General features: G+C 37.7%; 1 protein-coding gene across 5 annotated transcripts in view; it reads right to left on the reverse strand.

Annotated features, from left to right (window-relative positions):
* Positions 1–24,687, reverse strand: part of TET2 (tet methylcytosine dioxygenase 2) — a 143,668-nt gene that overhangs the window by 25,370 nt on the left and 93,611 nt on the right. For 4 of the 5 annotated variants that reach the window (XM_061419482.1, XM_061419480.1, XM_061419481.1 and 1 more), the window contains 4 exons: positions 16,525–19,976; positions 14,824–14,914; positions 13,341–13,434; positions 12,527–12,735 (listed from right to left, as the gene is read on the reverse strand). In XM_061419482.1, the coding sequence (XP_061275466.1) occupies positions 12,527–12,735; positions 13,341–13,434; positions 14,824–14,914; positions 16,525–19,930 (3,800 nt within the window). In that variant the 5' untranslated portion in view covers positions 19,931–19,976. The remainder of the gene's footprint in view (positions 1–12,526; positions 12,736–13,340; positions 13,435–14,823; positions 14,915–16,524; positions 19,977–24,687) is intronic. The other variant, XM_061419485.1, reaches the window with a different exon arrangement.

Raw genomic sequence — 24,687 nt, forward strand, 5'->3', positions numbered from 1 at the left:
GGAAAGCCTGGAGTGCTGCAGCCCATGGAGTCACAAAGAGTCAGACACAACTGAGTGACTGAACTGAAATGACACTACATGTAGTGTGCTATATATTTTATACTGTAGTATAAAAATAAGCAGTAATGTGTATATGTATATTATACACATACATACATACATAACATACACAGGTACATGCAATTATTTAGTGTAAGCTTATTTGTATCTTTTCTTCAACATTTTTTGGATGTTGCAACTGCATTGTTACATGTAGTTTTACTATATTTACATGCATACAGTTTTCAATTGTATAAATATGCCACAAATGAACCTTTCCAACACAGATGGGCCTTTGAGTGCTTTCTAGTTTTTGGCTAAAATACAGTACTGTGACTTTACAGACCAAGTCAGTTATATCCTAAGGGGAATATACAGGCAACCAAAGAAATCAAAAATTTAAAACAAGATAAAACAAGCCACAAGGAAAACTATATTTAATAGGTATTTTTTTCCTAGCTGTACTGAGGTATAATTGAAAAATAAAATTGTAAATATTTAAAGTATACAATGTGATGATTTGATATAAGCATATATTATGAAAGGATTCTCCCATCAAATTACTTAACAGATCAATCCCTCACAAATTTATCTTTTTTTTTCTTGCAAAGAACATTTAAGTATGACCCTTTTAGCAAATTTCAATTATATCATAAGGTGTTATCAACCATATTTACAATGTTATACATTAGAGCCTCAGATCTTATTTGATAATGAAAGATGATTATATATATCCTTTACCAATCTCTCCCTATTTCCATCAGGCCCTAGCCTCTGACAACCACTATGCTACTCTGTTTTAATGAATTTGATTTTTATGTGTTTGTTTTTGACTCCATGGATAATTGATACCATTAGTATTTGTCTTTTTCCATATGGCTTATTTCATGCAGTATAATACTCTCCAAGTTCATCCACGTTTCAAAAATGACAGGACTTCCTTTTTTAAAAGCTGAATAATATTCCTGTGTGTACACAAACCACATCTTTATCCATTTATCCATTAATGGAGTCTTAGGTTGTCTCCACACCTTGGTTATAGTAAACAATGCTGCAATTGGAGAGCAGATACTTCTTTGAGATAATGATTTCATTTACTCTGGATACATGTGGACAAGTGGATTGTTGCATCTTTCATTTATGTATTGTTCTCCTGACCTCACTGGACAACAAGTCTTATCTGTAGTAACAATATTATTTTGAAGTTACTTATGTATGTTCTGATATGAAGAAATCATTGTTAACTTCAATTAAGAATTTCAGTGTATAATGAAAGAAGTCTAAAGATAAGTAAAGATCCTATAATCCTATGAATAGGAAATAGTATGAATTCACGGGTTAAAAAGTTCAAAATTTCTCTTTCTAAAAAAAATTTCTATATCTTCCCACTGAAAATACCTAAAGTAACAATATTGTTGTAGCAATGGGCACATCTGGATATCTCGGTTGTGATCTCTAAGTATCATTTCTCTTTGAAAAGAACACAAGTTAAAATCCATGAGGTTTTTATTTTTCAAATGAGTTAATGATATCAAAAAGAAAGCACAAACTAATCATTTTTGGATGGTTACTAAGGTACCAATTCACTATTTTGAAAATTTCACAACGAAAGATACGTAGCATGCATTATTCTATCATTTGTTTACAAGCTATATTTAATGGTAACCAAACAATTAATAAGGAAAAGTTTTTTAAAGTCAACTTTTCAGAAATATGGAAATTAACAAAAGGCTTGTAGCAGTCCAGAAAGCATTTATTCAACAATAGCAGTGAAATTATGATAAGTTAAGCTTTACACAGTGTTTTAACTTGCCCTATTCCACTGTCCCCAGAACTCCACAACAGCCTTGAAAACCCGCAGTTCACATTTATGGTGAAAACCAGCAGGCTGGCAACCACTGGAGAGGGCAGAATTAGGCTGGATATCCTCCAAAGCCCTCCTCTTGGAGAAATGTCCCTATTTTACCTGTTTGGTAGCTCTCTAGAAGACCCCACTGACAAGGCTTTCTTTATTTGATCTGACCTGGAGCTCACCTATTATATACAGCCTTTTCCCCACTGGAGGTATTTGTTGGCAATAGTGAGAGGCAGTTGTTGAACACTGTAGCTGTCTGAGGTCTTGGTAGACAAAACTAGCTAGACTGACCAAGAAAAAGAGAGAAGACCCAAATTACTAAATTAGAAAACAAAAAGAGGATATTACCAATGGCCTTATTAAAAGCATTGTAAGGGAATACTATAAAAACGATCTATTAACAAATTAGATAACATAGATGAAATGGACAAAAATCCCAGGAAGCACAAACTAGTGAAACTGATGAACTAGAAATCTGAATATATCTAGAACAAAAAGACTGAATCAACAATCAAAAAACTGCCCACAAGGATAAACCCAGGAGTACACGATTTTCCTGTTACATTTAAAGAACTAGCCCCAATCCTTTACAAATTCTTCCAAATAATATGAGAGAATCCTTTCCAATGCATCCTAGGAATCCAGTATTACCCTGAAACCATAAAACCAAGACATCAAAAGAAAACTATAGACCAATATCTTATCAATATAGATGAAAAAATCCTCAATAAAACACCAGCAAACAGAATCCAGCAACATACACAAAAAGTATACACTATAGCCAAGTAATAACTATCCTAGAAATGCAATATTAGTCCAATGTACAAAAAAAATCAATATTATATACTACATTAACAAAATGAAATACAGAAAAAGCATCTGAGAAAAGTCCATTATCCTTTTATGATAAAAATGTTCAACCTAAGAACAGAAAAAAATCTTCCTAAATCTGACAAAGAACATTTACAAAAACCCTACATTTAGCATTATACTAAATAGTGAAAAACTAAAAGTTTTCCCCTTAAAATCAGGGATAAGACATAGATGTTTGCTTTTGCCAGTTCTGTTCACTATCCACTATATGTTCTAGCCAGGGAAATAATGCAAAAGGATTTAAAAAAAAAAAAAATAAAGACACTCAGATTGGCAATGAAGAAATTAAACTATCTCTATTCGTAGATGACAAGACTTTTGTATGTATAAATCCTAAGGAATCCACTAAAAAAAAATTAATACTAATCAACTAGTTTAATAAGTTTGCAGGATACAAGGTTAATATATAAAAACCAATCGTGTAAGTGTATACTAGCAATGAACAATTCAAAATGAAATCAAAATAATTCCACTTAAATAGCATCAAAAATAATAAATTAGGAATTTGACAAAAGTGTAGTACATTGCAAACTATAAAACACCATTAAAAAAATCAAAAACCTAAATAAATGTAAAGATATACTGTCTAATAAATAGGAAGATATAATATTGTTAACGTGTCAATAGAACCTCTGTCAAAATCCCAGATCAGGAGATTAATAAGTTGATCCTAAAACTCATATAGACCTGAAAAGGACACAAAATAGCCAAAACAATCCTATAAAAGGAAAACAGAGATTTACACACCCAATTTCAAAACTTACCACGACAAGTACAGCAGTCAATGCCATGAAGTATTGGCATAAGGACTGGTATGTAAATTAATGAAATAGGAAAGTCCTGAAATGACCCATACATCTTTGTCAATTAATTTTCAACAGGAATGACAAGACAGTTCAATATGGAAAACACAGTCTCTTCAAAAAATGGTGCTGAGACAACTGGATAGTCACATGCAAAAGAATGAAGTTGACTTCTTATCTCACATGATAACTCAACAGTGATCAAAAGACTCAAATGTAAGAGCTAGAACTATAATACTCTGGGAAGAAAACACTGGTGTAAATCTTCAAGACCTTGGATTATGCAATGATTTCTTAGATATGACACTAAAAGTACAAGCAATTAATTAAAAAAGACAAATTGGTTTCATAAAAATAAAACTGTGCTTCAAGAATATCATCAAGTGAAGAGATAACCTACAGAATGAGAAAATATCTGCAAACCATATATCTGATGAGTTCTAGTATCCAAAACAATTAAAAATTGAGCAAAGATTTAAGTAAAGATTTCTTCAAAGAAGATAGAGGAAGAGCCAATAGCAAATGAAATAATGACTAACATCATTACTCATAGGGAAATGCAAATCAAAACCATGAGATACACACTAAATCCACTGAAAAAGTTATAATGAAAAAGGCAGACAATAAGTAGTTTTGATTAAAACGCAGAAACATCAGAACCTCTATATTTTGTTGCTAGGCATGAAAAGTCGTGCAGCTGTTTTGGAAAACAGTCTGGCAGTTCCTCAAAAAGTTAAACAGCATTACCAAAGGACTATCAATGCCATTCCTAGGTATATACCCAAGAGAAGTAAAAATACATGTCTATACAAAAACATGTGCACAGATACTTTTAGCAGCCAAAAAGTAGAAATAACCAAAATGTCTATGAACTGATAAATAGAGAAAATGTGGTATATATACACAATGGAATATTATTCACTCATAAAAAGAAATAAAGCACTGATTAATGTTATGACAAAGATGAACCTTTAAAACATTATAAGATACCTAGGAATAAAATCCTACCTAAAGAGGCAAAAGACCTGTACTCTGAAAACTATCAGACACTGATGAAAGAAATCGAAGATGACAAAGATGGAAAGATATACCAAGATATGTTCCAAGATATGTTCTTGGATTAGAAGAATCAATATCATCAAAATGATTATACCACCCAAGGCAATATACAGATTCAATGCAATCCCTATCAAATTGCCAATGGCATTTTTCACAGAACTAAAACAAAAAATTTTTTAATTTGTATGGATACACAAAAGACCCTGAATAGCCAAAGCAATCCTGAGAAAGAAAAATAAAGCTGGAGGAATCAGGCTCCCTGACTTCAGACTATTCTACAAAGTCACAGTTATCAAAACAGTTTGGTACTGGTACAAAAACAGAAATATATTAACAGATCAATGGAACAGAAATAAAGCCATGCATCTATGCTAAATTAATCTACGGCTAAGGAGGCAAGAATATACAATGCAGAAAAGACAGTTTCTTCAATAAGTGGGGCTGGGAAAACTGGACAGCTACATGTACAAGAATTAACTTAGAACACTCTCTAAAAACATACACAAAAATAAACTTTCAAATGGATTAAAGACCTAAATATAAAGCTGAACACTAAAAACTCTGAGAGAAAAATGCAGAATGCCCTTTAACAAAAATTTTGCAGCAATAGCCTTTTTTGATCCACCTCCTAGTGAAAATAAAAACAACAAAAAAACAAATGGGACCTAATTAAACTTAAAATCTTCTGTACAGCAAAGGAAACCATACACAAAATGAAAGATAACCCACAGAATGGGAGAAAATATTTGCAAAAAAAAGTGACCGAAAAGAGATTAATTTCTAATATACAAACAGTTCATGTAGTTATATATCAAAAAATAAAATAAAAAAAATGGGCAGAAGATCTAAATAGACATTTGTCCAAAGACATACAGATGGCCAAAAAGCACATGAAAAGATGCTTAATATCATTAATTATTAGAGAAATGCAAGTCAAAACTACAATGAGCAATAACCTTACACCAGTCAGAATGGCCATTATCAAAAAATCTATAAACAGTAAATGCTGGAGAGGGTGTGGAGAAAAGGGAATGCTTCTACACTGTTTGTGGGAAATGTAAATTGGTACAGCCATTGTAGAGAATAGTATGGAAGTTCCTTAAAAAACTAAAAATGGAACTACCATCAGTTTCAGTTCAGTCGCTCAGTCGTGTCCGACTCTTTGCGACCCCATGAATTGCAGCACGCCAGGCCTCCCTGTCCATCACCAACTCCTGGAGTTCACTCAAACTCATGTCAATCGAGTTGGTGATGCCATCCAGCCATCTCATCTTCTGTTGTCCCCTTCTCCTCCTGCCCCCAACCCCTCCCAGCATCAGAGTCTTTTCAAATGAGTCAGCTTTTCGCATCAGGTGGCCAAAGTATTGGAGTTTCAGCTTTAGCATCAGTCCTTCCAATGAACACCCAGGACTGATCTCCTTTAGGATGGATTGGTTGGATCTCCTTGCAGTCCAAGGGACTCTCAAGAGTCTTCTCCAACACCACAGTTCAAAAGCATCAATTCTTCGGCGCTCAGCTTTCTTCACAGTCCAACTCTCACATCCATACATGACCACTGGAAAAACCATAGCCTTGACTAGATGGACCTTTGTTGGCAAAGTAATGTCTCTGCTTTTGAATATGTTATCTAGGTTGGTCATAACTTTCCTTCCAAGGAGTAAGTGTCTTTTAATTTCATGGCTGCAATCACCATCTGCAGTGATTTTGGAGCCCCCAAAAATAAAGTCTGACACTGTTTCCATTGTTTCCCCATCTATTTCCCATGAAGTGATGGGACCAGATGCCATGATCTTAGTTTTCTGAATGTTGAGCTTTAAGCCAACTTTTTCACTCTCCTCTTTCACTTTCATCAAGAGGTTTTTTTTGGTTCCTCTTCACTTTCTGCCATAAGGGTGGTGTCATCTGCATATCTGAGGTTGTTGATATTTCTCCCGGCAATCTTGATTCCACCTTGTGTTTCTTTCAGCCCAGCATTTCTCATGATGTACCTGCATATAAGTTAAATAAGCAGGGTGACAATATACAGCCTTGACATACTCCTTTTCCTATTTGGAACCAGTCTGTTGTTCCATGTCCAGTTCTAACTGTTGCTTCCTGACCTGCACACAGATTTCTCAAGAGGCAGGTCAGGTGGTCTAGTATTCCCGTCTCTTTCAGAATTTTCCACAGTTTATTGTGATCCACACAGTCAAAGGCTTTTGATCCAACAATCCTATTCCTGGGCATATATCTGGAGAAAACTAGAATTTGAAAAGATATATGCACCCCGATGTTTCAGATCAGATCAGATCAGTCGCTCAGTTGTGTCCGACTCTTTGCGACCCCACGAATCGCAGCACACCAGGCCTCCCTGTCCATCACCAACTCCCGGAGTTCACTCAGACTCATGTCCATCGAGTCAGTGATGCCATCCAGCCATCTCATCCTCTGTTGTCCCCTTCTCCTCCTGCCCCCAATCCCTCCCAGCATCAGAGTCTTTTCCAATGAGTCAACTCTATGTTTACTGCAACACTATTTACAATAGCCAAAACATGGAAGCAACCTAAATGTCCATCGACAGAAGAATGAATGTGATATATATATACACACACACACACATACAATGGAGTATTACTTGGTTATAGAAAAGAATGAAATAATGCCATTTGCAGCAACATGGATGGACCTAGAGATTATCATACTAAGTGAAGTAAGTCAGAGAAAGCCAAATATCACATGATAGCAGTCCATGTGGAATCTGCTTTTTAAAAAGTGATTTACAAAACAAGGAGCTTGGGATTAACATACATACACTACTATATACAGAAAACCAGCAAAGCACAGGAAACTCTACTCAGTATCCTGCAATAATCTATATGGGAGAAGAATCTGAAAAAGAATGAATATATGTAGAATTAAATCACTATGCTGTATACCTGAAACTAAGACAACGTTGGAAACCAACTATACTAAAATTTTTTTAAAAAATTTAAAGAACACACATTATGCTAAGTGGAAAAGGCCAGACAGGTTAAATATTGTATGATTCTATTAATATGAAATGCCCAGAGGAGGCAAACTTATAGAGACAGAAAGTTGATTAGTAGTTATCATTTAGGGGAGAGAAGAATGGAAAGTGACTGACTAATGGCTATGAGGTTTATATTTGGGAGTGATGAAAATGTTGCACAACTTCATGAATATACGAATGCACTGTTTTGTATACTAAAAGGGTGAATTTTATAGTGTGTGAATTATATCTAAATTTAAAAAAATCACTACATAACAAAGTGACTTCAAGGTGATTTCCTACATGAAGTGGTTAAGGCACATTTCTTTCGACAGAGGCCTTTCAATTATGGTTAGAATTTTCACATTGTAGCCTCATTTCAACATGACTCAGAATTTGGCTAATTGTTAAATAACAAATCAGAGAAATTGTAGTAAAAATATTTGCCTATGCAAGATTTTTTAAAATGTTTCAACCTCTTTGGACTTCTAACTATAAAAAGGAAAAGAAATTTAAGCTAAATTTCTTTTAGAAATTTAGAAAAGAAATCTAAGCTAAAAACTAGATCAGCTATTCAAACTTAGGCAAGAATAGAAAACTAGCAAAATAAATGTATACAACAAATAAATTTGTACAACATTAAAAAATAAGAAACCTTTCAATTTGCAAACTGATAGAAACAAGTAATAATCGCTGATGGATCTGCTAAGCTGTTAAATAAAAGTTTTCTAGGAAACTTTATGATGGGTGGATCAAGCTAATAACTTCTGAACTGAACACTGATAATATCACTATAAATGGAACAAAGCAGATATTATGTCCCTCATGATGGGTCTAAAGAAGTAAGATTATTTCATGACCACTTATGAAGCATTTTGCTAATATACATGCATACATACATATTTAAGTCTCTAACTACCAGTGTATAGACGATATTAGTGGCAGAGGAACAAGTTAAGCAAGTGTGCACAGTCAAATCCAGAGTGTGGGAAATTTTACAAAGCAAATCAAAATCATACAGTCTAACAAATTCATTAAAAAGAGGGGAAACTATTCACAAGAGGCTTGTGAATCATATACTTTATCTTACAAACTGGGACACTTTTGAGAATAAAAGGAAGTTCTATCAATAATTATGCTAGACGATAGGCTTGAACTAGGACCTACTGAAAAGTCTCAGTCCACTGCAAGATACAGACTTTCTTTTTCCCAGTATGTTTTTACTCTCTGTGTATACTGGAAACAGGATCCAATTAGGGAATTTTAAATGTGGTCTGAACATTAAATGATATTAAAGAATCACTCAATTTTGACATGAAGGATAATGCCACTGTGACTAGGTTTTGTTAAAAAAAAAAAAAGTCCTTATCTGTTAGCGCTATACATCAGAGTGAATGTAGCTGAGATGATATGCATCTGTTTTGCTTTAAAACAGTGGCGGGGGTGGGGTTAGAAAGTGCGGTGGGGAGGATATATGTAATAGTATTGGCAAAATGTTGATAAATATTGAGGCTGTGTGATGAGTTCCTGGGGATTCATTATCCTGTGCTCTCCATTTATGTATACTGGAAAATTTTTATAATATACAGTTTCTTTAAAAGCTTAATATCACCCAGCATGGCAGAGACAGTTCTGGCTTTGACTTTCTTATAATGACAGATAACACTCCCACAACTCCCACTTGCCAAAAAAATACTGTTTAGGCTTAGTCCTTATAAAATGGACATGTCAAAGGGAAACCTTTAAAGGGGAAACAAATGGCTTGGCTCAAAGGAAATGTAAAAATTCATTCTGACTTTCCCACTGGAAGTGCTCTCAGAGTTCGTTTCTGGACTCACAGTGGGTGGTTATGGTACACGCGGGCACTGGGATTTATAACAATTCATTGATGAGGGGCACACAGCTCTGAACATTAAAATGAGTCAGCAGCCCCAATTTGAGATTATCCTCCATTGTTGTTTAGTTACTTCAGTCGTGTCTGACTCTTTGTGACCCCATGGACTATAGCCTACCACGCTCCTCTGTCCATAGGATTCTCCAGGCAAGAATACTGGAGTGAGTTGCCATTTCCTCCTCCAGGGGATCTTCCCGACCCAGGGATCAAACCCACATCTCCTGCATTGCAGGCAGATTCTTTTCCCGCTGAGCCACCAGGGAAGCCCTCTGACCCTGTTACCAGGAGTTTTTCAAGGCCTAAGGATAGAGAAACAATAAACAAGCTGCAATAAAAATAAAATCTCATACCATGAAAATAAATATTCTTCATACTTGGCAAATAATAATAATAATTTTAACTTTTGCCAGATATGAAATAAAATTTATTTTATAGGGTAGGAGAAACTTCATAAGCTGTATCTGAGTGATACATGGTATGCCATTGGTTAAGTGTCTATTTGAATCATGTACTTCAAGTATATTTTTTGTTTTTTGGGGGGGACTGCTGTGAGTAGCCCAAAGCCAAAATACCATCTAAATAACTCCTCATCTTTACTTTGAAATTCCAGACCAAGTTAAGTGAAAGTATACAGACTGGCCTTTAAAATGTCTTAATATTTGCAGCACATCTTTTAATACTTTTGGACTCGCCTCCTATTTAGACCAGTGAAACAAATTACAATGTTTTCTTAGATCCCAGCCCCATCAACATTTGTCATTTTCAAATAATGTAATTTAGCAAAGTTTTAACATAAAATCTGACATATAGAAATAAATTCTGTTTCAGACACAATGGCATTTATAGGAATCAAAGAAAAGCCTTCATGAGAAAAATAACAGATATTATACCAATTAAATCAATTTCAAAGGATGTGAAATATAGTTTGCAAGAAACTTTAAGAAATGTACACAGAACTGTCATTTTCACAAGCTCTGGTGGTTTAGAAGTTCCAGCCACCAAGTCTAAGAGGAGGTCTGCTTTACAAACACAAGGCAGTGTCTCTGAATTCCTGAGAAAAATGTGACCACCAACACCAGCTCGAGATGTCTTAATGTTCATTTTCTTTCTGATTAAAGGCACCTAAATACATTTTTTTTTTAAAAGATGAAACATGAGATGTTAGGATAAATAGAATATTACTTTACACCTAAAGCAATGCAATGGCACCCCACTCCAGTACTCTTGCCTGGAAAATTCCATGGATGGAGGAGCCTGGTAGGCTGCAGTCCATGGGGTCGCTAAGAGTCAGGCATGACTGAGCGACTTCACTTTCGCTTTTCACTTTCATGCATTGGAGAAGGAAATGGCAACCCACTCCAGTGTTCTTGCCTGGAGAATCCCAGGGACGGGGAGCCTGGTGGGCTGCCGTCTCTGGGGTCACACAGAGTCAGCCACGACTGATGTGACTTAGCAGCAGCAGCAGCAGCAAAGCAATGCAGGAGACCCCGGTGTGATTCCTGGGTTGGGAAGATCTACTGGAGAAGGGATATACTCTAGTATTCTTGGGCTTCCCTTGTGGCTCAACTGGTAAAGAACTCGCCTGCAATGTGGGAGACCTAGGTTCGATCCCTATGTTGGGAAGATCCCCTGGAGAAGTGAGGCAACCCGTTCCAGTTGTTGTTTTCTTTGATTCCTATAAATACCATTGTGTCTCCAATTCTCTCTGGCCTGGAGAATTTCATGGACATGTGGTCCCAAAGAGTTGGACACGACTGAGTGAGTTTCACTTCACTTCAAAGCAGTCAACCATAAGTTTGAGTCATGTCTTATGAACCAACAACTTGGATCCTCCAATCTATTATTTGTGAAAGTGCGTTTATGGCCATAAGGTACACACCATGAAATTTTTGGATCATAACTATCATAGAAAACCAAGCCACATTTTCATATTGAAACAGTAACTTTGATACATTATTTATAGTTGATTTAGAACCCCATCTACCTGCCCCCAATGTCCCAGGAGGAGAACCTATGTTAACATATACTTAAACCATACCAGTTAGAGTAATAGTCAATGAAATTACAAATTTGGTTAGCAGTGGGTTATTGCAATGAACAGACAATACTTCCATAAGCTCAGTAAACTATTTTGTAATTTGGTGGACACAGGAGAAAGGAGACTAAAAGAAGAAGTGCAAAATTAAACTGTGACTAAAATAGTTACATAGGATTTCAGTGCAGCACTGTGAATTTTCCTGTATTTTTTTTAATGATATATAAGAATACCATAGCAGAAGGAATATTAAAAAGTACACTTTCTCAAAGTGAAGATTTAAATTTCCTGCAAGTAGATTAAAAAATAAAAAAACACAAACCATAAATTCTTGGTTGCATTAAATATATTTAACTGTATACCCTTGTTTTCCTATTTCAAAATTTTATATTCCTAGAAAATAATGCCCATCCATAGCTAATGTGTTGATTATTTAGCAGCAGTAAAAATAGAGGCAATTTTGATTATTACAGTGGGAGTAATGAACTAGATTGCAATGAAGTCAAAACCAGTTTGTTCCTACAGGACCTCTGTAAGCCTTGTATTTTTGTCTGCTACAGATATAGTAAAATCCTTGATCTGGAAACCCTAAAGTTTCTTACCAAGCTTACTGTCTCAAATACTGCAACACAGAAGTGGTATCAATACTTACTAACATGATGGCCAGGCACACACAAAGAGTGAGCGGACAAACAAATAGTTTCAAGTTTATAGTATGGTCCAGTTTGTGGATATACACAGACTTCCATCAAGCTGCTTCTAACTCATAGCTACAGTGTCCAAAGGTACAAAACATTAGTGAGAGCACCTTCCTCAAAGTATTCATGTTAGCAAATACAAGATCCTATCGCAGGTTTGTGAAGTGGGCATTTTGAGCCCTATTTTATAAACATGAAAACGCAAGTTCGACTCTTTAGCCTCAAGCCAACGGTCAGGCTTTTCTAGCAGCGGAGGAGGAGAGGCCCCCGGAGGCACTTACTCTTCGTTCAGGGCGCAGCGCCGGTTGGTGAGCATGCCGTACTTCCTTAGCGTCTCGGTGAGCTCCGAGTACAGCTTGTCGGCCAGAGAGACTGGGATGCCTTCCCACACCAGGATGAGAATCACGATCACCGCAGCCTCACACGTGTGGCCAGCTCGCTCCCGCACCAAGCACAGTAGCTTCTCCTCGCTGCAGCTTCTGCGAACCACCTGTTCGGGTCACCATTCCACCCCAACACCCCCACCCCAACCAAAACAAAACAAGGGTCACTTGCAGCAGAGAAGAGCATTGATTGATGTCTGTATATTTTCTCACATCTGGTCACAATTAGGTTGACATCTATCAGCACATGCCACCTGCCTTTTGTTGCCCATCTAGACACCGGGGCTTACCCTGGGGTCATGCAAATGCAGGCAACAGCCCCTCCCCAGGACACTGCAGGCAGTGCTCCCTGCATTAAAGCCAGAGCTACACGGGGAAGACTTTAAAGTTCCAGGGCTTCACAAATGACAAGATAAAGATTAACCGCAGGTTTTTAAAGGATTAAGGACCTCACACGCTGGGAAGAATTGTACTTGTAGTAGGCACCTGAACAGACCTCCTCCTCGCCATTAAGTTCTTTCAATTAAGTACAGTTTGTACATGGTTTTAAACTGCCTTTTTCTTAAGAGATGACACAATGATAAATATAAGCAATATTCCTTTCAACTGGCATAAACGACTGTCTGATCTGGGCAACCCAATTCTCAGGGTTAGATGAATGAATCAAAACGCCCAAGACTGAGGATCAAAGGCCTTTTCAAGTCACACTTACCCATTTGGCAATAGGACATCCCTGAGAACTTTTGCCTTCTTTACCAGTATAGATGACTCTTTCAATCCTAATAGCTTTACCCTTCTGTCCAAACCTTAAAGAAATCCACAGAAACACACACACACATAAAATTAGCAAATGAATCTAAGAGGCAACCAAAATACTGAACATTTGAGCATAATTTTATTCTATGATCACATCCTGAGAAATGAATAATTTATTAAAAACAGAACTAAGCCAAGGAAACTGGATAATAGACTTAAGCCTTGTATCTCTTTAGTAGCAAAATATATTGATAATTGTAATGAACTATTTTGAAATTATATGTTGGGTAAAAATAATGGGGATGCTTATTTTTATACATAATTTCACAAAGCACAAAACTTTTCCAAGTTTGTTAAATTTAGTCTTCCAAGATATGTACTATTTGATTTGTCCTTTGCTGAATTTAACTATTTTAAAACTTGGGGAATCTTAATAGATTTTAGTTAGAATCTATTCCTCTAAGACTCTCTCTCACATTGTTTAAAAGGCTTTCAAATAACTAGTATCCAGCAATTTTGAAACTATGGAATAATTCTAGAAACAGATTATACTTTCCTTTATGACCAAGACACTACTTACTACTTGCTAATAAAAAAGGGCACTTAGGAAAATTCACAATTTTTGCCAGGCTATGAGATGATTATTTAGTGAATTTCTATATGCTAATTTAGAAATAAATAATTTAGAATTGGGGCAACAATGATACAGAATATATCCTTGCTGCCCAGAATGCTTCCTAATGTATTTTAATGATAAAACTGCCTACCTCTTAAGAAAAGGCACCCCAGCATAACAGCAGCTCAGCGCTGTTGACACCTATATGAACGTCTCTCCCCCCGCTGATTATCTCAGTCTTCTACGTGCAGAAGTAACCATGTAGACTCAGGTGAATACTTGCATACTCATGACTAACAGTTAAACATAAATGTAGCTATAAATAGAATCTGTTCTATTTCTGTTCAGTACATCATCCTTGCTCTCTGCTCATACCAGTGGACAACTTCCTTAGAGATCGCTACTCGTTTACAACTCGAGGTGAACTGAACTCAATGGTTCCTTTCTTATACCACCTTTCCCCTCTTTCTGACAGTTTATCATCAAGTGGGAAAACCAGAGCGGGGCCTCTCTGTGCAGCCTGCGCCAGCACCCTTATGCCTGGCAGGCTGGCTGGCTGGCTGGTTCTTGTCCATGCCTGGGTTTTCTGGCATCCATCTCAAAGTGGGCAGCCTGTGCCAGCTTGCAGACTATTAGTCCTGTCAAATATTGTGACTCTCTGGTGAATAGCACAGTGTGTAGCGTTGGCAACCCTGGAATAGCTAAGCCTACTAATAATTACTCAGTTTACAATTGTTTACTGCTTTGTATGTGAAAGCTGGAAAAATTCTGACATATACAAAAGGATAACCGTTCATCTGCCCTGTGCCTTTGTGTTAATTACCTTTCTTCCATGATTTCTCTAATAGCTGCCACATTAGGACCTGCTCCTAGATGGGTATAAAAAGGACCTTCATCTTTTTCAATAATTTGCTCTGTTGAGATAATAGAAGATTATTATTTTAGACCTCAATTATACTAAATATAAAGGCTACATCCACAAAGCTTATCCCCCAACTGTACAGTAAGGGCCCTAAATGTGACTTTAAACATTTTTTTTTTCCTTTAAAATGAATTGATGGACTAATCTATTAAAAAATGTGCCAAATAATTAAGTATATGTACATTCTGCCTGTCGGATAAAAATATATTAAATACATTTCAGATATGGGATAAGGAGCTACTTTAAACCAAGTAAGTGGAACTAAACAAAGAAAACAGTGAGGGAATTAGAATATATTATATGTAATATCAACTACAATCCAATTTTTTAAACTGAACAAAAAAATTACAGCTTACTAGAAGCCTGCCTGCTATTTGTATGTTAAAAGATTAAAATTAAAATCTCCTGTCCTATCTCACCCCCAGGATCTTGTTCAGTTTATTGTCAAGAAACCTTTTTCTCCTCTTCTTTCCCCACAACATTCAATCACTCTGTTTTGAAAATAAGAACACTGAATCCAGATCCATGTTGGTATGTACTTTAGAACAACTTATGATGAGAGAAAACTTGAAGAGAGGGTCAGATAAAAGGAAGAGGCTCTTGCATACCATCAAAGATGACAAGTGAGGGAAAAAAGGGTTAGTGTGACAGGAGCGGGGCGTGGAGATGAGGATAACTTACCCAGTGCTGTCTATGACATGTGTGGCACGTTAGCCCCATGAGGCAATAATATTAACCACACGCCAAGGGGCAGTATGGTCCTCCCTCCATCCTCCTATCAAATGTGGGGTGTCCCATTGTGAGAAGGATAACATGGAGTGGGTGGACTATTAGCCACAGTAGTTTAACACTGGTTTTTACAAATGTCTTCTACTGTATCCAACAACACACCTATCACGCATCTTGAATTTTAACAAAAAGAAGCTTTTTTTTTAAAAAAAAAAAAAAAGGGAAATACCATATTTTCTATCAAATAGATGAAATTTTAAAGAGAAAATATTATCAAAATAAATATAAATCACACAATGTTTTAAATGAATACACAGAGAAAGGGCAACTTTATGAGTATTTAGAACTTCAGCATTATAATTTCCCCCAACTCACTGAGGCAGAAGGATGATCATTTCCCCCTTAACTGGAAGTTAACCTTGTAAGACTACTAATACATTCAACCTTGAATTAAAAAAAAATATTAAAAGCTCCTACATCAATTTGCATATGGCAGTTACTTTGCCATTTTAATGAGATGATTTTACAGCTTGGGTATCTCGCCAGGAGTTGATACACAAAGAGTCAAATAAATTGATTAGTCTAAAACAGATACCTTTATATTTTAAAGGGTTTGAAGGTAGGGACAAATGAGCATGCACAATCATTTTAATTTTTTTTTTTTTAATTTGAGTGTAAATGAAGTTCTCTCTTGCACAGCACAAGCATCTGTAATTTAAAGACAAGAAATGTAAGCTTCAGGTTTTTATGAGCCTTCACAAATTGCTGCCAGACTCAAGATTTTTTAAAAAAGAAAGAAAAATCCCATATCTGAAGACAAATTTGCTAATTCTGGATAAATACCATGTGTCTCAGTATATTTCTGGCACTTACCTACACATCTGCATGATGGGAAATCATACTGAGTCTTGACAGGTGTATCCAATAAATTTTTTATAGGAGTATCTAGTAATTTGGAAGGTGACTCTAAAAAATTATTGAGAACAGAACCAGCTGTTCTTTTGGTTGGTGTCTTTTCTGAGGAAGGCGTTGCTTGCTGCTCTAAAACTGGGGTGTGGCTCTCAAGTTCTGCGGCAGTGGTTTGTCTAGTTAAAACCGTGACTGGCCCTGACATTTCAACTTTTACTTGCTTCTGTGATTTGAGATTAAGAGCCTTATGGTCAAATAATGATTTGACCTGAAATTGCTTCAGATGCTGCTCCATGGTCTCAAGGATGCTCCGCTGCTGCACACTGTCACAGCTGGGAGGTGGAATCTCTTGCTTGGGTATCTTTTTCCACATTTTATTTTCTGGCTGTGCTGACAGGGGCCGCATACAGGCATGGGGTTTGGATCCAGGCTCGACCTTAATCGGCCTTTGCATCTGACTATGGCAAGACTCGGCTTGGAGTTGTGTTTGCTGCTGTTCTTGCTTCTGTAAGAGGCGCCACCTCAGAGCAGCATGCTTTTGAATGTCCTTCTGAGGTGGGGTCTGAACATGAGTTCCTGTCTGATCGGGCACAGGGAACGCATTTGCTTGGTTTTGCATCAAGTACCTTTGCTGAGCGAGTTGTGCAGCTTGTTGACCAGACACGTCTTGGTTCCTACTTTTATATCCCTGCAGAACTGAAGCCTGTTGAGGCTTTTGTTCCTGTTGTTGAAAGCACCTGTGAAGAATATCTTGCTTAGGGGTCACATTATTTGGAAAATATTGCATGTGATGCACATTTGGGGTCTTGTTGCCTGCAAACAGTTCAGAATTTACAGTCTGTTCTTTATTGTCTGGAACCAGTTGTATATGGTTTGAACCAGAAATCTGTACTTTGTTTGCATTTGACTTCAAGATCTGACCATAGGGGGAATTTATACTGTTTATATTCTGTACTTGCTCCAGTCCCATTTGGGGATTATGAGTCTGGAACTCACTTGATTTTGAATATTGATCTTCACCAGGAAAGCATTCTTCTACTTTAACCTGGCTGAAGAATGTTCCTTCTCTTGGCTCATCACTGTTGCCCTGGAGATGAGAAAAGGTCTGGGGCATTTGTTCTTTATTCTTCAGCTGTAATTTTTGCTGCTGTTGCTGGTTTTGAGAGAGATGTGAATTCTGGGGTAGTTGTGTTTGTGCTGCCTGCTTATGAGGCTTATGCTGCAAAAGGTGTGAATTTGAGAAGGGTTCAGTCTCTGAAGTCTGTTGATTCAAGTGCTGTCTTAATGTTGGGGGCATGAGTTTCTCAGTCTGGGGATCTGGTCTTTGTTGGAAATGCCATCTCGGGGCACACAGTGGCTGCCTGTGAGTGTCCGGTGAAGGCTCCACTTTGGAGAAGTGCGCCTGGAGTGAGGGGTTTTGGAACTGGAGATGCTGGTCCACTGTACCTTGAGACTGCCCTTGATTCATCTCAACTTGGTACCTTGGTGGCCTCTGCTCCGGCTGCATTATTTTCTGGATATAAGCCTGCCCTGGGAGCCCCCCGGGCGTGTTGGAATTTCCAGTGTATTGTTTGGAGGTCATTTGATTGGAGGGGTTGGACTGATACTGAAGAATTGACCGCAGGGTTGTCTCATTACATTTTAGATGGGATTCTGCTTGACGATAGTGAGGGGCCTTCAATTCAATCCATCCTGGTTTCAGATAGCACTGTGTTGGGAGCATGAGGTCACGTGTTTGTTCCTTGTCTTGACTCTTGAGAATCTCTTGCTGTTTGTGTCCCATCAAATGCTGGCAGTGATCCTGTGGATCTCCACCGCTACGAAGAATCGGTGGGTTAGGCTTGAGATGTTCTGAAAGTTGTCTGGTTTTCTCAGAACCCAATGGAATAGTCATTGTCCCTGGAGTCCGACTGTCATTCTTGTTAACACAATTATTCTGAGGCCTTACTGGAAGCATCAGAGAGGGGTTGGATACATGGGCGGAGGGAGTAGGACTCTGGGGTGGTGGTGCCTCATGTTGACCCTCTATTTTCACTTCCCTTAAAAGAGTTGGGTCACTTTGGTTGGGGTAGTGATGGAGTTCTTCCAAAACCCCATCATTCAGAGTGCCGTTTCCTTGAGAAGGAAGCTGAGGAACCTGCGGAAGAGGAGGAGGGGGAGAAAGAAGCAATTGTGATGGTGGTGGTGTGGTAGTGGCAGAAAAGGAATCCTTAGTGAACACTGAGCTTTGCTTGAAGCAAGCACCATTCATTTCATTTTGCTTTAAATACCGTTCAGAGCTGCCGCTGGGAGACTGCAAATTGCCGCTGGGACCCAAGCAGAATTCTTCGCCAGAGCCTAGCTTTGCAGTTGCTTGGATGTTACTGTTTTCTGCCAGAGATGGGCGTATCTCAAAAGCGGAATTCTGCTGCTCTGGTTTCTGAAAGGGGCAGGCCCCTAGCGTTGCAGCTGGTTTACTGGCACCATCCGCCTCACAGCTCTCAGTCGCCGCTGCGGCTGGCTCTGGAGGCAGCTCAGAGTTCGAGGTCTGTGGGAAATTGATCTGCCCTGAGGTATGCGCTGGGTGAGTGACCTCACAGGACAACTCATTAGTAGCCTGACTGTTAATGGCATGTATGTGAGATGTGGTTTTCTGCACCGCGATGGAAACACAATCTGGATAATATTGAGACAGTGTTTTTTCCAGGAGTTCACCGTGTGTGTTTTCCATGGAAGAGGCAGAAACTGTAGCACCATTAGGCATGAGCACTGCCTTGTTTTTAAGAAGTAATACAATGTTCTTGTTGTGGTAGTTAGCACTTTTCCCCTCCTGTTTGTTCAGAATCTGAAGCTCTGGGTTTTCAGACCCACCGCAATTGTGTGTTGGAAAACTGGTGAAATCTTTCACTTCATTTTCTTGGGCCACAGAGCTCACAGATTCCCTCCTACCACTCACATCGGAGACATTTGGTTGACTGCTGCCTTTGTCTGGATTTCCTTCTCGGCTTTCCCCGAAGCTCTTTCTTTCTCCATTAGCCTTTTGGTCTGGTTTCAGTTTCTTGTTCTGATGGAGCCCAGAGAGAGAAGGTTCGCTAACTGTGCGTTTTATCCCGCCATTCTGCAGACATCTGGAATACCCTCTGCCTTCCTGTATGAAATCTGGACTCACGCGACTCTTTTGGCTTCCTTTCATGTGGGGTATTCCATAATAACTTTTCAAAGACGGCCACTTGCTGTCTCCATTCACTTCCAGATAAGGTCTCTCGGTTAATGGGCTTCCATTCTGGAGCTTTCTCGCCAGAGGTTCTGTCTGGCAAATGGGAGACGGAGATGGTATCAAGAATGGACTTAGTCTGTTGCCCTCAACATGGTTGGTTCTGTCCTGTTCCATCAGGCTTGCTTCGGGGCCATCCAAAAGGCTGCCCTCTGAATGAATTCTAAAGAGCACAGAAACAAAAAAATAAAGTACATTAATATATATCTAACACTAACAGTACACCTTACAGAAAAACTGTGGCCTTAATAATATTGCTATTCCTAGACACAGCCAACTGTGATACTCCTTTTCATGTCTCAAAGTGACAGTCAAAAGCTACTCAGGATATGCTTATTCTTGTCTTCCCAGCAACCTTCAAATATTTATGTTCACAAAAAACAAAGATCAAAATCACCAGCTAATGTGAGAAGTTCATACTGTATTAGTAAATATTATCAACTTCCTTGCCAAATAATTTTTCTTGTCAAAATGCTAAGAACAACAGAGGAAGACTACCTCCTTTCTTTCTTCTCTAGCACCTTACATATCCAATCGCTTGCTAAGTTCTATCAATTCCATTTCCTGTGTATTCCTTGAATTATCTTCACTGCAATTTAGTGGCCAGATCTACGTTATCTTGCTTCACTATCTACTGCAGTAGTTTTTTAAAAGATTTTTCTCTCGAACCCAGCTTGTCCTCTTCCCAGTCCTGCAAGGATCCTTCAAACTGCTATCAAAGGGAATGTTCTAAAATGCAAATCTGGTGTCATACCCTTCTGCACACACTTTGGTGGTGGTTTGGTTTCTAAGTTGTGTCTGAGTCCTGCAACTCCATGGACTATAGCCCACCAGGCTCCTCTGTCCATGGGATTGCCCAGGCAAGAATGCTGGAGTGGGTTGCCATTTCCTTCTTCAGGAGATCTTCCCAACCCAGGGATCGAACCTGGGTCTCCTGTATTACAGGCAGATTCTTTACCAACTGAGCTACCAGGGAAGCCAGCACACTTTAGTAACTCTTATTGCCTGCATCAGCAGTTCTCAAACTCTTTACCCAAACACACCTGGAAGACAAGGCACGGTCCCTGCAGTGTTAACACTCCAGGGGATGGGGTATAGGGGTGAAAGTATAATTTATATGGCCTTTCTCAGTGATTCTGTATTTTCCTCTATAGGATCCGGCTGGCTCCTCCTTCTGCGAATTCCTGCCTAATAGACATGGTTTTTCATATGCAAGTTTCCATTCTTCTGTCCTCCTACTTGCTCCCACAGATTATACTCCAACCACAACAACTGTTTATAAATACCCAAACACTGTAAGCTCTTTCAGACCTCCACACTGTTGTTTTATCTCCTAGAATGCCTTCCTAGTCCCTTTATCATGCCCAGTGACTTCTGTATCCAGCTAAAACTGTCTCAGATCACCTTCTCTAGGGATTCCCTCCTGATTTTCCAGAAGAATTAATCACTCCCATTTCTATTCTCCTTCTTTACCTTATATATAGTCTACTGCTGAACACATCACATGCAATTGTGTCTTGCTTGGTCTCTATTACTGGGCTGTGAATTCTTTAAAAATATCCTACTGTTTATTTTTGTGCTTACTATAGAGTAAACATCTAATCAGTTTCACTTAGACTGATAAAACTTTATTCATCTTGAGTTCATTTCTTTATTCAGTCATTCATTCAAACATTTTTGAGACCGATATTGATGGACATTTCAAAGTCCAAATAATAGGATGAAATGCGCACTAAAAATAAAAATATAATCCATTATATAAAGTGAATGCTGCCCCATTTATTATGGAGTCATGCTTTATTTTCCCACAGTTTTTCTCATTAAATTTATTTTAAGGATGTAAGCAGAAAAAGAAATCAAGACTATTTTCCCTTTGGGCTATAAAAAAAGGTCTATTAAAATAGCCACTGCTTACTAACCAGGACAAATGAAACAGAGGAAGAAATAAATATTAGAAAGCAACACTAAAGTTACCATTTGCAGCGAATAAGATTGTACACTGGCCAACCAAGAGAATCAACTGAAAAACTGTTCCAAAGGATAGTAAAGGAGCTAGAGAAAAAAACCAACCACCTTGGTACCTAACAGCAACAACTAGTCAGAAGCTTTGGTGAAATAAAAAACTGTAAACTTTTTTTAAACACGAAGAATACACTTAAAAAGATATGTGAAGGACCTATCTGAATAAAACGTTAAAACGAGACTGAGGGATCTACAAACACAAACACAAAACAAGTAGAAAGGTAATATATCTTCTTACACAGCGGTCAAATCAACCAATTCATTCAATACATTTTCATAAAAATACTAGCAGAATGTTTTGAGGAATTAAGAAGCCAGACTCTAAAGTTGATGTGGAAAAAATAAACAAATTGGATATCCAGGAATAATGTGAAAGAGAATGGTAATGCAGCCTGAGCAGGGCAGTAGCCAAATTGAAAGATATTAAAAAGCAACAAAAGCTCTACTTAAAACAGCTTGTACTTGCACATCATTAGATAATAGGGTGTTTATAAGACCAATGGAATAGAATATAAAGAAATAGATTCAAACACGCATAGAAATATGGCATGAGGTAATGTTAGATTGATAGGATAGTATTCTGAAAAAATGATGAAGTTGGATTAATTCCTTATACCTTATACCAAAATGCATTCTAGATAGATTTAACATCTGAATATGGAAAACAAATCACCAAAAAATTTAAAAACAGTCTTACAAAACTTAAAAGCATAATCTAATGACTGGAAAAGTTCTTTGTGACACAAAATCTAAAGCCATGAAAGATGAGGAAGTTCAGTAAAATGTATGCATGCAAACACAAACCCCTAGGCAAAGTTAAAAGTTACATAATACTTTTCTTGTAAGACTCATACAAATTGACAGAAGAAAAAAAAAATCAACCATCAAATAGAAAAAATGAGTCAAAACTAGTACAAACAACATAGAGGGGATTTAGCAATAGCTACAGAATTTCGTAAAAACTTCCTTTGATTCTTCAGTTTTAAAAATTTTTCTAACAAACATGCTCATATATATGTGTTAAATGATGTATGCACAACGTTTTGCATTAGCAAAAGTTTGGAAACAACCTACATTTTCAGATAAAGTATTTCCAGGTAATTAAATGAAATAAAGAAAGCTGCAGGACAGTATGTATAAGAATGCCACAACCTGTACATTTACAAGAATAAAAATAAAATGAGCTCTGGTTTAAATACTTTGCTTCCAGGAAAAGGAATGGAGAGGCTGGAAAACAGCACTGAGAGGGAGATTGCCTTTAACTGTGTCATTTTATAACATTTAGGCATGCATATAAATAAATAAAACTTTAAAGGTCATAATTCATAATGGACAAAGAAAAACAACAGAACAAAGTGATATCTTAATTTCTGCTGGACCTATTTCCTTTCAAATATTAAGAGATGGCCTAGATGTGCATAGTCAGTAGTCACAAATGGCCATTGGGCCTTTGAAACCTGTTTAGTCCAAGTTGAGTAGTTTCGTAAGTATAAATACACAATGTATTTCAAAGAACTTAGTGTGGGCCAAAAAATATAAAATAAGTCAGTTCTTATTTCATGCTGAAACAATGTCATATTGGATATAATAAGTAAAAACAGGTCATTTCATTTGTTTCTTTTTACTTGTTTTACTGTGAGTACTGGAAATTTTTAAATTTCCAATGTGGCTTAGGTTGCATTTCTATTGGGTAGCTCTAAGCTAAACTGATACTTGTAATCATTGATAATCTTTAATAAAATATAACCTTTAGCTTTCAGAATCATTAATATTGATTTATAGTCTTTGATATAGGAGGTTTCTCCAAAATGAGGGCATTACCATTTTTCAAAAATTAAGAAGCATATGAGAGCAGCCAAGATGGCAAATTAGAAGGAGCTTAATGAGCACACCAAAATCACAACAATCTACAGAACAATCCTTGAAAAAGACTGAAACCTACCAGAAAACACTTCCTACAGTTAAACACGTACAGACGGAACCACAACCAGCCTAGTGGTGAATTCCCAATATAATCAAATCCCATACCCCTCAAGTAAACAACCCACAAACCGGAGAATAATCATATCACAGAGGTTCTCCCACAGAAGTGAGAGTTCCATCCACACCAGGAAGAGGAGCCCTCCAGAGCATTTGGCTTTGAAGGTCAGTAGGGCTTGACTGCAGAAGCTCCCCAGGATTGGGGGAAACAGAGGCTCTTAAAGAGCACACACAAAATCTCATGCGCACCAGGACTCAGGGCAAAAGCAGCAATTTAATAGAAGCCCGGGCCAGACCTACCTGCTGGTCTCGCAGGACCTCCTGGGGAATGGTGGTGGATATACTGGGGAACATTCATCTGTGTAAGCTTTCCAAGAGGCTGATGTTTTGGCACCAAGACCTGGCCCCATTCAATAGCCTTAGGCTCCAGTGGCAGGGTGCCTCAGGCCAAAGGACAAGCTGGATGGGAACGCAGCCCCACCCATCAGCAGAAAGGCTGCCTAAAGACTTCCTCAGCCCACAGCCTGAGAATGATGGGAAAAAAATTTGCAGATAATGCTACCAATAAAGGCTTAATTTTCAAAATGTACACACAGCTCATACACCTTAATATATGTACTAAAAAAAATCCAATCAAAAGATAGGCAGAAGACCTAAATAGATATTTCTCCAAAGAAGACATACAGATGGCCAACAGGCACATGAAAAGATTCTCAACATTCTTAATTATTAGAGAAATAAGAATTAAAACTACAATGAATTATCACTTCAAACCAGTCAGAATGGCCATCATCAGAAAGTCTACTAATAACAAATACTGGAGAGGGTATGGAGAAAAGGGAACCCTCATACACTGTTTGGAGAAGGCAATG

Source organism: Bos javanicus, chromosome 6 (genome assembly GCF_032452875.1).
Source record: "Bos javanicus breed banteng chromosome 6, ARS-OSU_banteng_1.0, whole genome shotgun sequence".
In the NCBI taxonomy this organism is placed as follows: domain Eukaryota; kingdom Metazoa; phylum Chordata; class Mammalia; order Artiodactyla; family Bovidae; genus Bos; species Bos javanicus.